Source organism: Prionailurus bengalensis, chromosome D3 (assembly GCF_016509475.1).
Source record: "Prionailurus bengalensis isolate Pbe53 chromosome D3, Fcat_Pben_1.1_paternal_pri, whole genome shotgun sequence".
Classification (NCBI taxonomy): Eukaryota; Metazoa; Chordata; class Mammalia; order Carnivora; family Felidae; genus Prionailurus; species Prionailurus bengalensis.
The window spans coordinates 69,026,108-69,042,242 of NC_057356.1; the positions used below are offsets into that span (position 1 = coordinate 69,026,108).

Consider the following 16,135-nt stretch of genomic DNA (forward strand, 5'->3'; position numbering starts at 1 on the left):
CTCAAGTCATGAGCTCATGGTTCGGGAGTTCGAGCCCCGCGTTGGGCTCTGTGCTGACAGCTCAGAGCCTGGAGCCTGCTTCACTTTCTGCGTCTCCCTTTCTCTCTGTCCTTCCCCTGCTCCCACTCTATCTCTTTCTCTCTCAAAAATAAATTAACATTAAAAAAAAATTTTTTTTAACGTGTATACCAAAGAGCAGATATTTTCATAATTTAGTTACATTAGAAATCTGAGTAGGGGGGCACCTGGGTGGCTCAGTCGGTTAAGCGTCCGACTTCAGCTCAGGTCACGATCTCACGGTCCATGAGTTCGAGCCCCGCGTCAGGCTCTGGGCTGATGGCTCAGAGCCTGGAGCCTGCTTCCGATGCTGTGTCTCCCTCTCTCTCTGCCCCTTCCCAGTTCATGCTCTGTCTCTCTCTGTCCCAAAAATAAATAAACGTTAAAAAAAAATTTAAAAAAAAAAAAAAAGAAATCTGAGTAGGGGCACCTGGGTGGCTCAGTCAGTTGGGCGGCCGGCTTCAGCTCAGGTCATGATCTCACGGTCCGTGAGTTAGAGCCCCGCGTCGGGCTCTGTGCTGACAGCTCAGAGCCTGGAGCCTGTTTCAGATTCTGTGTCTCCCTCTCTCTGACCCTCCCCCATTCATGCTCTGTCTCTCTCTGTCTCAAAAATAAATAGACGTTAAAAAAAAAAATTAAAAAAAAAAAGAAATCTGAGTAAACTTGTAAATCACTATATGGTCACTGGCCTTTTTCAAAAAAAATTTTTAAACAAAAGTTATCTTTTAAACATTACCATGTAACATCCATTACTAATAGTGACCGCTTTTGTGTACCTGCTAGGTGCCTGGCTCTTTCCTACGCTTTTGCTCATTCGATCACCTCGGCAGTCCTACAAAGGGAGGCACTATCCTCAGTTTACCCTGACTGATCTGAGTCACTACTGAGAGGTTAACAGCGAACACCTAGTCGGTAGACAGCAGGACTGGCATTGAGCTCCAGGTCTGCCTGACACCAACAGCCAATCTCACACTTGCATCCCTTACACAATTCCGATTATCAAAATCTAGAGCCAATCCCTCCGAAGGACGATGTAAATGGTGGCCTCCACAATCAGAAAAGAAAACAATCTGTTTGAATCACAGAATTATTTCTGGAGGGACTCCTTACACCTTCTGGAATGTCCTTTTTAAAAAAACAAAAAACACATTTGTGAGGTCGGGAGAGGCTGCGACTGGCCTGCTCTGGCCCCACCACAAGCAGGGCTGTGGTTTAAAACAAAGAATGACCGGCACTTAGAGATGCCTTAGCTGTCGACAAACAAGAGGCCAGCGGCCTCCCAAACAGAATCTCAGCACTTAATACCTATTATGGACTGAATGCGTCCCCCCACCCAAATTCATATATTTTTTTTTTTTTAATAATTTCAACGTTTATTTATATTTGGGACAGAGAGGGACAGAGCATGAAGGGGGGAGGGGCAGAGAGAGAGGGAGACACAGAATCGGAAACAGGCTCCAGGCTCTGAGCCATCAGCCCAGAGCCTGACGCGGGGCTCGAACTCACGGACCGCAAGATCGTGACCTGGCTGAAGTCGGACGCTTAACCGGCTGCGCCACCCAGGCGCCCCAACCAAATTCATATATTGAAGCCCTAACCCCCAATGCGATGGTAACAAAAGGGGAGGCCTTTGGGGGTGATCAGGTGTAGAGGAGGTCACGAAGGTGGAAACCCTACCTCGGGATTAACGCCCTTACAAGAAGAGGAAGACACACCAGAGCTTTCTCTCTCCACCGTGTGAAAATAGAGCTCGCCAGGGAGATGGCCAGGGAGAGGGCCCTCACCAAGAATTAAATCTGCTAGCACCTGGATCTTAGACCTCCCAGCCTCTGGTACTGAAAGAAGCGAGTGTTTGTTGTTCCAACCATCCGGGCTACGGTATTTTATTATAGCTGTGTGAGCTATGTGTCATCACCATATACCCTGCTCCGTCGCATCACAATCGGAGAGGTTAAGTGTCTTCGATCACTGGCTTTGCAGAACATCTTTAACAGGGGAGGGTGATATGCTTACAGCGTAAAGTAAGAACTACGTATCAACTGCCTTACTAACTGTAACTAAGGCTACCAATACTACTGATACCTTTGATGAGCTGAACATCTGAAGTATTTATTGTAATACGGGTTAGTCAGCATCGAGTCTTTTTGTACTAAAGTCTTTGGCTAGTTTCACAAACTATCGAAAAGAGACTGTATTTTTTTTCAGATAAATTAGTGAGTAAGAAGCGGTACCATAGCAATTGTTGTCAAGGCAAGTTCATTTAGGAAGCAAGGAGAAATCTCTTGTGGGCAATATCTATTTAACAATCAGATTTTCCTTTCTGCCTGTCATTGGCCAAATTTTGCACCACATAAAATGGAAAGCCAGTTGGAGAAAGAGCAAAAACACGGCTGGTGTTTCAAAACATTTTTTACATAAATTTTGAAGTCTGACGAACAGACCAAAAAGACAAAATATTCTCTGAAATTTTAAACTCCTATAAGTTTATCAGAGATTTTCTGATCACTCACATCATCTAATTAAATGTATCTTCTTTTAAATTATTTTGACTTCAACAAAAAGCAGAGGAGCTTCAATGCAGGTTAAAAAAAAGTGATTCGATGAGGAGAGATGTTGTATAGTTTCAGAAGTTATTTTACATACAATACCTCATTTATTCTTCACAATAACCTGGTACAAAAAGTCTTGTTTGTTGATCAGGCTTATGTGGTAGGATAATGAGATTCAAAGAGGTAAAGAACTTGTCTACGATCATGCTGGCCTGGGACTCCATTCCAAATCATCTGATTCTCAATATCAAGCTCTGGCAATCTACCCTTGTCCACAAGGACTTCCGGGAATGAGAGAAAAGTCAGCTGAGAGCTCCCTGTGGTATAATCTAGAGTGGAGCTATGAGGCGAGGGGAAGGCGCTGGTGTGAACTCACAAGAGGCCTGGCCAGCACCTCTTGCCACTAAGGGACTACGAGCTCTAGCTTCATGAAGAGCCTTGTGGGCAAGTCCTAAAACTCAGGAGAAACTGTGGGAATCCTCATCAACTCTGAGGTCTGCTGTCTGGGAAAACCAGGCTCTTGTCCCCCACCTCCGCCCCAGCTAATCCTCGCTGGGATTCCAGGAAATGAAATTGAGTCTATGTACAAAGTCACAAGAGCCCTCAATACATTAATTTTCTTTGTTATTTAACATGTGCCACCTACAGAAACACCCTGCTTTCCACAAAGGAATTAGAATGAGTAAATCTGGGGGCGCCTGGGTGGCTCAGTCGGTTAAGCTTCCCACTTCGGCTCAGGTCATGATCTTGTAGTAAACGAGTTCGAGCCCTGCATTGGGCTCTGTGCTGACTGCTCAGAGCCCGGAGCCTGCTTCGGATTCTGGGTCTCCCTCTCTCTCTGCCCCTCCCCACTCGTGCTCTGTCTCTCTCTGCCTCTCAAAAATAAAGAAACGTCACAGAATGAGCAAATCTGCTTTCAATATGGTGCCAAGGACAGAACCATGAATAAAGGAGGAAGCCCCAAAATATCTGTTTAAGGATAATCTAGGGCTGAAAATAAGCACAAATATTACTGTGAGTTAAAATTGTGGATCATACCATACCTAAGAAAACTATATTTGAGACACACTGAACACTGCATGTATAAAACCTAGAGGGGAAAGACAGGACATAAAGTTGCAGGTACAGATAAGACTGAGATGATCAAACTAACAAAAACTCATTAATAACTGAATATTACCTGCCAAAAGGGTTAATGAGCATTTAGTCTAAATTAATTTAAAAAAATGCAATGTCCAGAATCAGGGAGTTTAGACTCCAATCTATCTCGTGCTGGAGTACTGTACCAATGGTCACACTTCAGGATAAACTGATACAATGAACCTCATCAGCAACAGAAAACAATGAAGAGAACGACAAGAAGAGAAACCAAGATAACACAAGAGCAGAAGGTCAGTTAAAACCATCAGAGCTGCCTGACAACAATATATTCCTCAGTAGGTAATAGTACCAGCTCAACTGTGTAATGATGGGCCCACAGCAAAATAGATCCAAGCACGGGAAAGGGACCCAGACCAAGTGAGTGGTGCTGAAATGGACCAGCTATATTAGAATGCTTCTTGAAAATGTCTATGACAGGGCCCAAGCACATGTGTAATGACTTAGAAATTAAAGGGTGTAAGCGCATGTGCATGCACTTTTTTTAATTATGCCAGATGGACTGCTAATGTTGAGAAGTCACCTGCTGACCTTTAGCCTCGCTTCTCCTAATCTTGGAATTCTACGATTCATTAAAGGATACGTTAATTAAAATTCTAGCATTCTTTTGGAAACGGTAAAGTGATGTATCAGTTGGTTCTTCTTCCATTTTGCCAGCATTTTAGAGAAACATCTAAACTAAAAAGCTATAAAGAGGAAGGAAACCATAATTTCTTGTACTGCAAAATTATGAAGAGGCTTGTTGGCATGTATCACAGTTGCTGCCCGGTAAGGTATTTTATTAATGTACGACTGATCCTAACCACTTCCAGGGAAAGACAGAAACCACACTTGATACGTGTGAAAACAACTTTTTTAAAAAAGAACAAAATCCATACAAGTAATTTTCACTGCTCTCATTAACTATGGAAAAAACTTACTAGTGGTCATTAAAGATAATAATAATTCCTCCAGTTATTTATTACCTTCTATTCAAACATCATCCAAACACTCACTGCATACTGCAGGACCAATAATAAACAGAAAGGAGAAAGGTGTGGGGGCTGCATCATGGAGCAGTTAGTCTGAGATAGAGAAGTTGTTAGCAGCATAGTGACAAGAACACCTAACTGTAAAAATTCAATTTAGGTGCAACCCAAATGATACTGTATTAATAAAGTAGATTTCAGAATACAGAGGAAATCTCCATTTCTTAAGTTTTACTGACAAAGAAATAAACATTTGTTTTTAAGGGTGGCTGAATACTGAATTTACTGAAGTTGGTAAGTGTACTGAGGTTGTGTAAGAGATATCCCCCTTCAGGAAATACACATTCAAATATTTAGAGATAAAGGGTCACAATGCATGTAACTTACCTTCAAATGGTTAAAAAAAAAAAAACCACTGTGTGTGTGTGTATGTGTGTGTGTGTGTAGAATGGGAGAGGAGGAGGGAGAGAATAGAGACACAAAACTAATAGGATAAAATGTTAATAATAAATCAATCTGTATACTATATCATTTTTTATAATACCTTTAGTTTTTGAACTTTTACACATGTATGAACTTATTTCCAAATAAAGCTTTTTAAAAAGAACAAGAAGCAGATGAGGAAAAAATAGCAAAATACTGATAATTCTTAAAGATGGGTTATGGATAGATGGGGATTCATTCTACCAATTTCCCTACTTTTATCCATCTTTGAAATTTTCCACAATGTTACAAAATAAAGAGGAGGTGAGTCAGCTACTGTAACTGTATGTAAGTTAGCTACTAAAGTGATTGGAAATGAATGGATACACACACACACACACACACACACACACACAGGAATGTTATTCAACCTTCAAAAAGAATGAAAGCTTGCCACATGCAATGACGTGGACAGAGCTAGAGTGTATTATGCTGAGTGAAATAAGTCAATCAGAGGACAAATACCATATGATTGCACTCATATGTCTTATTTAAGAAACAAAACAGATGAACATATGGGATAAAAAGATAAAAGAGAGGGAAACAAACCATTAGAGAGTCTTAAAGATAGAGAACAAACTGAGGATTGATGGTGGGAGGTGGGTGGGGGATGGGCTAGATGAGTGATGGGTACTTAGGAGGGCATTTGTTGTGATGAGCACTGGGTGTTGTATGTAAGTGATGAATCACTGAATTCTACTCCTGAAGCCAATATTGCAGTATATGTTAAGTAACTAGAATTTAAATAAAAATTGGAGAAGAGAAAGATAATAATAAAGTGACTGCAAAACAGAAGGCATTCAATAAACGACAGACGTGTTATTATAAACTGAATTCACATCTATCTTGAATGTAGACAAGGTATTAGCTGTTGGTCTTTAATTACAAACAAGAATCTATTGACAATCCACAAACGTAAGGCGCTCTGCTGGAGACTGCAGTGAACATGCTCGCATAAGTCAAGCACCAGCTGACGTACTCAGGACTCAAGTGGTGATCAGAAAGGACCAGAAAGTAAAGGTCAGGAGTCAAAGAAACTGAGCTCAAGTGCAAACCAACATCACCTCCTATGTGATCTTAGATAATAACCAGGAACATCTCTTCATCAATCACATTAAAAAGGTGAAATCATGTGTTTGACAAGGTTGCTACAAGAATAAAGTCAAATACACAAGAAGTTGCTCTATGACCTCTCAAGTGTTATATACATGTTAGTTCTCATTGTATTGCGTGTAGAGCCCAGGTGCGGAGGTGATGTCTATACACAGTAATCGTAACACAAAGCAGAGTGCTAAGTCCGCCACAGGAAAAGATCACCCCTGGCTAGGAGAGAACAGGAAATCTTCGTGGAGGAAGTGGTACCTGAGACAGCGCTTAACGGATGGACGGGCAGAAAAAAGAGAGGAGGAAACAGGATCGTAGGTGCAAGAGATAATCCAAGAAAGGACATGAAAGGGAGAAAGCGTAAGGCATGTAAAGAGTAACAGAGTTATGGCTAGAGTCTGAGAAACAAATACAGCAGAATAACTAAAATTAAATCGGAAAAAGTGAGGATAAACTGGAGAAGGCCTTGCCTAACTCCTGTGAGGGTCCAGATGTGTGGTTCACCGCTCACCTAGCACGAGCAAGCTCTTCTTCCCTGCTAGTGCCAACAAAACTTCACTATCCAAAGCTATAAAATTGTCCAAAATAAGGTGCTCGGTTTCAAAGGAAATTAATCAAGTCAAACCTACCATACGTACACTGCTGCGACAGGAAATGGCTTTCTATAATCAGGAAAAACTCAATCCCAATGAAGATAAATGTCACCCAAAAGAGTTTATATTTGGCTTTGGAGTATTTTTTTTTTTCAGGGAGGAGCTTCCAAGTCATATTTTTCTTAAGCCGATGCTAAAGTAAGAAGATTCCCAGGGCACCTGGGTGGCTCAGTCGGTTAAACACCCCACCTTCAGCTCAGATCATGATCTCACAGTTTGGGAGTTCGGGCCCTGCATCGGGCTCTGCACTGCTGGTGCAGAGCCTGCTTAGCACTCTCTCTCTCCCCCTCTCTCTCGACCCCTCCCCTACTTTCTCTCTCTGGGTCCCTCTCTCAAAATAAATAAATAAACTTAAAAAAAAAAAAAGTAAGAAAATTCCTTAACTACCCACCAAAAGATCTTCAAAAGTGGTCATACAACTGAAGTCAAATGTTCTTGTAAACCTGACTGACTTTCACAGAATGTGGCTTAATTCAAAATTACGTGACTATTTTTCCTTTCTTATCCTTTTTGCAATAAATAATAAATAGCTGTACTTTTTAGGAAGAGAACATCCTTTTGCTGTTTTTTTGTAATCCTTTGAGTCACCTACTGTGAAATAATGAATAATCACTCCATCATGATTTATACCTTTATATGACTAATCTCATGAAGACGTAAGAAGGTACGTAAAATGTCTTGTGACTATAGCACACTAAAAATCTTAAGTCCATTTTAATGCCCTTAACTGAATATTAAATTTTTTTTTCACTGCCACCTCTCCCCCTGACTCTGAATGTTAAATTTTTTACTGGTGAGAAGAAAGGCCATAGAACCATTGCAAGTTATGTGGAAATAACCTCAGAGATCATCTATTCCGACCTTCTCCTTCAACAGACAAAAAAAACCGGAAGCTAGGGAAATTAAGGGACTTCCTTCTGATACACTGCTAACTAGGTAGAAACAGCTCTAAAGTTTAAAAGGTTTTTGGCACCTGGTACTGATGACACCACATTCCCATACTGGACATTCTTCTGACGACACATAACTCCAAGAAAAACTAAACACTGCACACAAATCTATGTTTGCCCTTAAAAAACAAACAAAAAAAACAGAAAAGTGCAAAGAATTGGCATTGTTTCGAAGAAAGCAGTTAATGAACTTATACTATCTCTCCCCCCCCACCCCAAATCCCCAACCATACTGAAGTAATGGAAAATACTCAGCTTTTATAACCTCATACCAGTTTAATGATCGAAAAAAGAAAACACGAGAAGCCAGTGCTATGCTGCGTTCGGAAGCCATGAATGCCTCCCCAACAGAAACGAGGGCAGCGGGTAGGAGCAAAGCAGAGAACGAACTTCGGCGGGTCTGGCATGCTAGGGAGCCTGCTCAGCACGGAGGACAGAGCTAGGAGGGAGCACAAACGTAATTCAACCCACGGTGTTAAAAGAAATCAAAGGAAGGCAAATCTGGAAAGCCTGGCCCAGAGATCAATTCCAAAAGTCAACAGAGGTCTTTAAAAAAAAAAAAATGTTTTTAATGTTTTATTTATTTTTGAGAGAGAGAGAGACAGAGTATGAGCAGGGGAGGGGCGGAGAGAGAAGGAGACACAGAATCGGAAGCAGGCTCCAGGGCTCGAACTTGTGAACCGCGAGATCATGACCTGAGCTGAAGTCGGATGCTCAACTGACTGAGCCAGTCAGGTGCCCAACAGAGGTCTTTCAACCCAAAGATGTTCCCAAGACTCATTACCTAGTACATTACCAAGCGGGACTACACTTCCACATCAAACTGCTATCCCTCGCGGTGTGGAGGGCACGCTGCAGCCAGGATTTGGCCGTGGGACTGGGCTCGACGTAGAGTTCCTTCAAACAGCCGAGCCCTGCACTACGCAAGGACGGCCTACGAGGCTGCTTTAGTAAGAGGCGCCTGCAGACCCTACAGCTGCCGCACTGCCGGCCTGGTTTCTGATTCTCCTTCAGAATAAAGCAGAAGGTCAGGTTCTGTGACTTCACACGACACGGGCCCGCCACGCTAACTAGAGAAGGGACCAGAGCTCCTGCTGCCACTCCCAGGGTCTTCACGCCCGACACCGTGAACCGGAAATGAGGCTTCACTGTCTGGGAGGGAAAGGTTTCCCTCAGTTAATGAAATCTGCTTCCAATCTGATAAAACCCGTGTTTGTGCCACTCCAGAATTCAATACAAAATTCCTCAAAATGTGCTCATTTGTCACTGAATGAATAAAACACAGAGTCTAACAAGAAAACTACACCTAATTAGTCACGTAAGGTCCTGACCAATAAAGCCTCTAAAACAGCAGTGTCTCCTCATACAGCACAGCAGTAAAAGGTTCCAAGACCTTAACTGTATAATACCGTGCAGCTAAAACGCACGCAATATGCGTATTTATAAACATTATTCTTGGAAAGTGGTGTTTTACAGGTACACAATCTCTTCGTTATTTGCATATATTTCACCGCATTAATCGCTGCACTAAATGGACAAAATATGTTCAGTTACTTCCGGTATTTCGCATTCAGCCAGCTGCACAGGGCCGACGTAACCATCAGTAGTGGCAGCCAAGCAAACGCAGTTTCTTATGCCGATTAGACAAACTCTATCTACGCCAGAGAACTGACAAAACCTGATCAGACTTACTTGCTACTCCGGATGCCAGTCCATACAGCAGTCCGCCCCCATCGGATTGCTGTGGGAGAACGTGTGCTCCTGGAGGGGGCGGCTTCTCTTGTCTGATAAAGTTATACAATAGGGTTTTCACAAGTTTGCTGGTGTATGGAAGACTACACAAAAAGAAAAAAAAGAAGAAAATCAAACCCGTGGAAGTCGCCTGACTTTGTGTAACAATAAACAGAATCTACAGAATCTATTAATATTAAAGGGATTAACACTTCGAAGGAACCTAGCACTGTCACATAACGGTGAAGATCGTGGGCTTTGAGATCAGACTTGAGGCTGAATTCTGGCTTTCCTGTTTCTATGCCACAGTTGTTGGTCAAATCACTTCAATTCTTGAGCTTCAGTTACCTTACTGGTAATCCCGTATAACAGGTGAGATATTATTAATTCAGGGTATTATACGGTACCTGGTGCTTGAAGGGAGACAGTACCATAGAATCAGTAGGGAAACACAAGAATTAAGAAAGCATTAATACAAAAGACTACACATTTTAAGTATGAAATCATTCAATTTATGCATGCACACACAAGACACATATGCATACAGGTGGTTTAGATGTTAACGCTCTTTGCTTTAAAGTAATGGAATGAGAGGAGAAGGGAGAGGATGCAGGTGAAAAGCGATATGTGTCCATAAATTAAGGTGATAAATCAATTCCTGCCATCTAGAGAAAACTCTGTAATAGAATCCTGAGCCAAAGCCCAGGCTCCTTCTCTATTATCAGCGGTTTTCAAATATGTTCCAAAGAGCCCTAAGGGATTCTATGGCTGTGCCACAGGATACTCAAGGAGAGAGGTGACACACAGACAACCGAGGCAGCAAGGACGAGATGACAAAGACAGAGCTCCCACTCTCTGAGAACTTCCATCAAAGCTACTTGGTTTGTATCTGTTTTACAATCTCAAGTTCTGTGAAGACTGTGTCAATAGAAGATGTGTGTGTGTGTGTGTGTGTGTGTGTGTGTGTGTGTGCGTGTGTGTGTATTTTGTATCTACTCCCAGCCCCCCATTAGGAGACTGTAAGTTTCTGCTCAAGAGCAGAGCCCCCCATCCTAACACATGTCTGGCACATGGCTGCCACACAATAAGTGTCTGTGACCACGTGAAAGCAGGAACCGTCAGCTAAGAGGCTGCTGGAGTAGTCCAGACACAGGGTGACAGGGCAGAGATGATGGTCGTTTCAACGGGACTAGTGAGAGGGGGAGACTGAAAACAACTTCAGCAGACAGACATGACTGATGGGTGCTTACACATAGAGAATGATGCAGAAGGAAGAAGGAGGAGGACTTCAACGTTTCACTTCTACAAAGAAACCACTTGAGAAGGTAAGAAGCTGGCGGACGAAAGGGGCGGGGAGGATGGGCAGTTTAAACAGGAAAGCAGAAGTGGGTTACTTATGCGTGGGGTTTGGAGTGTGGACAGAATGACCGAAGGAAACGTTCGGCGGGACATCTGGGACAACGTTAAGGTTAGAGGACAAGACCCGAGACAGAGATTTGTACAATAAAAAAAAAAAAAAAAAGGGTAGAAAAATGCAAAATAGAAACCTACCATCGACCTCGCATCAAATACTTGTGACTGATGCTCTGTCGCAAAACCTCCTTGTGGAAGAGTTGGCAAGAAAGGAAAACCACCATTGTCGATACAGCTTCTACTGAGATTTCATATGTAATATCTCTGCAGAAACAGGAAGCAAACAGAATAATGATCACTGTGGAAGATTAGGACTGCTCTTTTCTAAATAAACTATACATTTAAAAACTCAATCTAAATATTCAATACGTTTCTAGGTTACAAAGAAACACTAATGTGTTTTACCTAAAAATTAAGTCAGGCAAAAAGAGGAAAGCTTTTCCCAACCATTAGCTTTTGTACTCGGGTCAGGCATCCCATTACTTTCCTATTTTCCAGTTCCAATCTCCTGCTGAATGACAAGTCTATGACTGTAGAATGGAAGCAGTTAGCAGCAACGTTCTGCTTTGAAGATAAACCCTAAAACCTTAGGTTCATCCCTGTTTGGTTATAATGCAGAAACCCAATATTCAGATTGTCAAATTTAAGAGTAAGTCACAGTGCAAGGAAGAAAACAATGCCTTTTCGTGTTGATAATCACTTAACAATCAGAACAATGTATACCTTACAGCCCCCCATCTCTAGTGTCTGCTTCCATAAGGCCACCTCTGTATGTTCACCAAAATATGGACAGTGAACAAATTATTCCTGTTTTCTTAAGCATATTTCTATTATGAAGGACTACTCCTGTCCTCCCAAGATCATTAACTCTCTTTAGAAATAAGTCTTAGGTCAAAGAAGAAGGAAACAAGGTTTTGGCTGAGGAGGAAGTACAAAAAAGAATAAACGCATTAAGTAATCTTCAGTTACTACAAAAGTTTAAACATGATGATCACGGGGAACAGGAACAGATCAGGAAAGTGGAGATCTCAACAACACAACAAAAAGAGTAACAGCTCCGAAAGAATATCAAAATATTCTGACAGAACTAAAATATGCATGGAAATCCAAAAAAAAAACAAAAACAAAAACAAACACAGAACAAAAACAAAACCCACTTAACATCTACTTAAGTGAGGCTCATTAAACAAATTAAATATGACCTGATTCTAGAATTGGGCACACTTAAATTCTACCAGATACTTTAAGGGGTTATTGCTGACAGAAATCTCTTTTAAAAGCAAAGTATACAAAACAACACAAGAGGTCCATGCAATTTACATTATTACATAATGGATAAATCTCAGTTCTAATCAGAAATCTTACTTTTAAAGTACTATAGAAAAATTCTCTTTCCTGACATTTCTTTAACTGTCATAAATATTAACCATGTAAAATGCAATCCTATTTGTTCTTATTCCTTCAACTGAATGAAAGACAAGCCTGACACTGAAATCCAAAGAGGCACAGAGAACTCCCTTCAGACATAACTTGAATCGATCTTCTGCATGACATATCATAATGAAACTGGCAAAATACAAGGATAAAGAGAGAATTCTGAAAGCAGCTAGGGATAAACAGGACTTAACATACAAAGGTAGACACATAAGGGTAGTAGCAGACCTATCTACTGAAACTTGGCAGGCCAGACAGGAATGGCAGGAAAGCTTCAATGTGATGAACAGAAAAAAATATGCAGCCGAGAATCCTGTATGCAGCAAGTCTGTCATTCAGAATAGAAGGGGACATAAAGGTCTTCCCAAACAAACAAAATGGAAGGAATTCATCACCACTAAACAGCCCTACAAGAGATCCTAAGGGGGATTCTGTGAGTGAAATGTTGCAAGGACCACAAAGTACCAGAGACACCACTACAAGCATGAAACCTACAGACATCACAATGACTCTAAACCCGTATCTTTCAATAATAACACTGAATGTAAATGGACTAAATGCTCCAACCAAAAGACGCAGGGTATCAGAATGGATAAAAAAAAACAAGACCCATCTATTTGCTGTCTACAAAAGACTCATTTCAGACCTGAGGACACCTTCAGCTTGAAAGTGAGGGGATGGAGAACTATCTATCATGCTACTGGAAGTCAAAAGAAAGCTGGAGTAGCTGTACTTATATCAGACAAACTAGACTTTAAATTAAAGGTTGTAACAAGAGATGAAGAAGAGCATTATATAATAATTACAGGGTCTATCCATCAGGAAGAGCTAACAATTATAAATGTCTATGCACCAAATTCGGAAGCCCCCAAATATATAAAACAATTAATCACAAACATAAGCAAACTTATTGATAAGAATGTGGTAATTGCAGCAGGCTTTAATACTCCTCTTATAGCAATGGATAGATCATCTAGACAGAGAATCAATAAAGAAACAAGGGCCCTGAATGATACATTGGACTAGATGGACTTGAAAGATATATTTAGAATTCTGCATCCCAAAGCAACAGAATATTCTTTCTTCTCGAGTGAACATGGAACATTCTCCAAAATAGACCACATACTGGGTCACAAAACAGCCCTTAATAAGTATAAAAGAATTGAGATCATACCATGCACACTTTCAGATCACAATGCTATGAAACATGAAATCAACCACAGGAAAAAAAGTCCAGAAAACCTCCAAAAGCATGGAGGTTAAAGAACAGCCTACTAAAGAATGAATGGGTCAACCAGGCAAATAGAGAAGAAATTAAAAAATATATGGAAACAAATGAAAATGAAAATACAACAGTCCAAACGCTATGATATACAGCGAGGGCAGTCCTGAGAGGAAAATACATTGCAATCCAGGCCTCTCTCAAGAAAGAAGAAACATCCCAAATACAAAATCTAACAGCACACCTAAAGGAAATAGAAGCAGAACAGCAAAGATACACCAAACCCAGCAGAAGAAGAGAAATAATACAGATCAGAGCAGAAATAAACAATATAGAATCTAAAAAAACAGTAGAGCAGATCAATGAAACCAAGAGTTGGTTTTTTGAAAAAATAAACAAAATTGATAAACCTCCAGCAAGGGTTCTCAAAAAGAAAAGGGAGAGGACCCAAACAGATAACATCACAAATGAAAATGGAATTATTATAACCTATCCCTCAGAAATACAAGCAATTATCAGGGAATACTATGAAAAATTATATGCCAACAAACTGGACAACATGGAAGAAATGGACAAATTCCTAAACACCCACATACTTCCAAAACTCAAACGGGAAGGAATAGAAAACTTAAACAGACCCATAACCAGTGAAGAAATTGAATCAGTTATCAAAAATCTCCCAAAAAATAAGAATCCAGGACCAGATTGCTTCCCTGGGGAATTCTACCAGACATTTAAAGCAGAGATAATACCTATCCTTCTCAAGCTGTTCCAAAAAATAGAAAGGGGAGGAAAAACTTCCAGACTCATTCTATGAAGCCAGCATTACTTTGATTCCCAAACCAGACAGAGACCCAGCAAAAAAAAGAGAACTACAGGCCAATATCGCTGATGAATATGGATGCAGAAATTCTCAACAAGATACTAGCAAATCGAATTCAACAGCATATAAAAAGAATTATTCACCATGATCAAGTGGGATTCATTCCTGGGCTACAGGGCTGGTTCAATATTTGCAAATCAATCAATGTGATACATCACATTAATAAAAGAAAAGACAAGAACCATATGATCCTGTCAGTCGATGCAGTAAAAGCATTTGACAAAATACAGCATCCTTTCTTAATAAAGACCCTCGAGAGAGTCGGGATAGAAGGAACATACTTAAACATCATAAAAGCCATTTATGAAAAGCCCACAGCTAATATCATCCTCAATGGGGAAAAACAGAGCTTTCCCCCTGAGATCAGGAACATGACAGGGATGTCCACTCTCACTGCTGTTGTTTAACATACTGTTGGAAGGTCTAGCATCAGCAATCAGACAACAAAAGGAAATCAAAGGCATCGAAATTGGCAAAGATGAAGTCAAGCTTTCACTTTTTGTAGATGACATGATACTCTACATGGAAAACCCAACAGACTCCACCAAAAGTCAGCCAGAACTGATACGTGAATTCAGCAAAGTCGCAGGATACAAAATTAACATACAGAAATCAGTTGCATTCTTATACACTAAGAATGAAGCAACAGAAAGACAAATAAAGAAACTGATCCCATTCACAATTGCACCAGGAATCATAAAATACCTAGGAATAAACCTAACCAAAGATGTAAAAGATCTGTATGCTGAAAACTATAGGAAGCTTATGAAGGAAATTGAAGAAGATACAAAGAAATGGAAAAACATTCCATGCTCATGGATTGGAAGAATGAATATTGTTAAAATGTCAATACTACCCAAAGCAATCTACACATTCAATGCAATCCCAATCAAAATTGCACTAGCATTCTTCTCGAAGCTAGAACAAACAATCCTAAAATTTGTATGGAACCACAAAAGACCCCAAATAGCCAAAGTAATATTGAAGAAGAAAACCAAAGCTGGAGGCATCACAATCCCAGATGTTAGCCTCTACTACAAAGCTGTAATCATCAAGACAGCATGGTATTGGCACAAAAACAGACACACAGACCAATGGAATAGAATAGAGACTCCAGAATTGGACCCACAAATGTATGGCCAACTAATCTTTGACAAAACAGGAAAGAATATCCAATGGAAAAAAGACGATCTCTTTAAAAAATGGTGCTGGGAGAACTGGACAGCAACATGCAGAAGAATGAAACTAGACCACTTTCTTACACCATTGACAAAAATAAACTCAAAATGGGTGAAGGACCTGAATGTGAGACAGGAAACCATCAAAACCCTACAGGAGAAAGCAGGAAAAAACCTCTCTGACCTCAGCCGCAGTAATTTCTTACTTGACACATCTCCAAAGGCAAAGGAATTAAAATCAAAAATGAACTATTGGGACCTCATAAAGATAAAAACCTTCTGAACTGCAAAGTAATCAATCAACAAAACTAAAAGGCAACCAATGGAATGGGAAAAGATATTTGCAAATGCC

The 16,135-nt window shown here is 40.6% G+C and overlaps 1 protein-coding gene across 4 annotated transcripts in view; it reads right to left on the reverse strand.

The window, feature by feature from the left end:
• The window catches only part of DYM (dymeclin), a 359,762-nt gene that overhangs the window by 235,466 nt on the left and 108,161 nt on the right, over nucleotides 1–16,135 (reverse strand). For all 4 annotated transcript variants that reach the window (XM_043558777.1, XM_043558775.1, XM_043558776.1 and 1 more), the window contains exons 7-8: nucleotides 11,205–11,330; nucleotides 9,615–9,757 (exon numbers count right to left, since the gene is read on the reverse strand). In XM_043558777.1, the coding sequence (XP_043414712.1) occupies nucleotides 9,615–9,757; nucleotides 11,205–11,330 (269 nt within the window). The remainder of the gene's footprint in view (nucleotides 1–9,614; nucleotides 9,758–11,204; nucleotides 11,331–16,135) is intronic.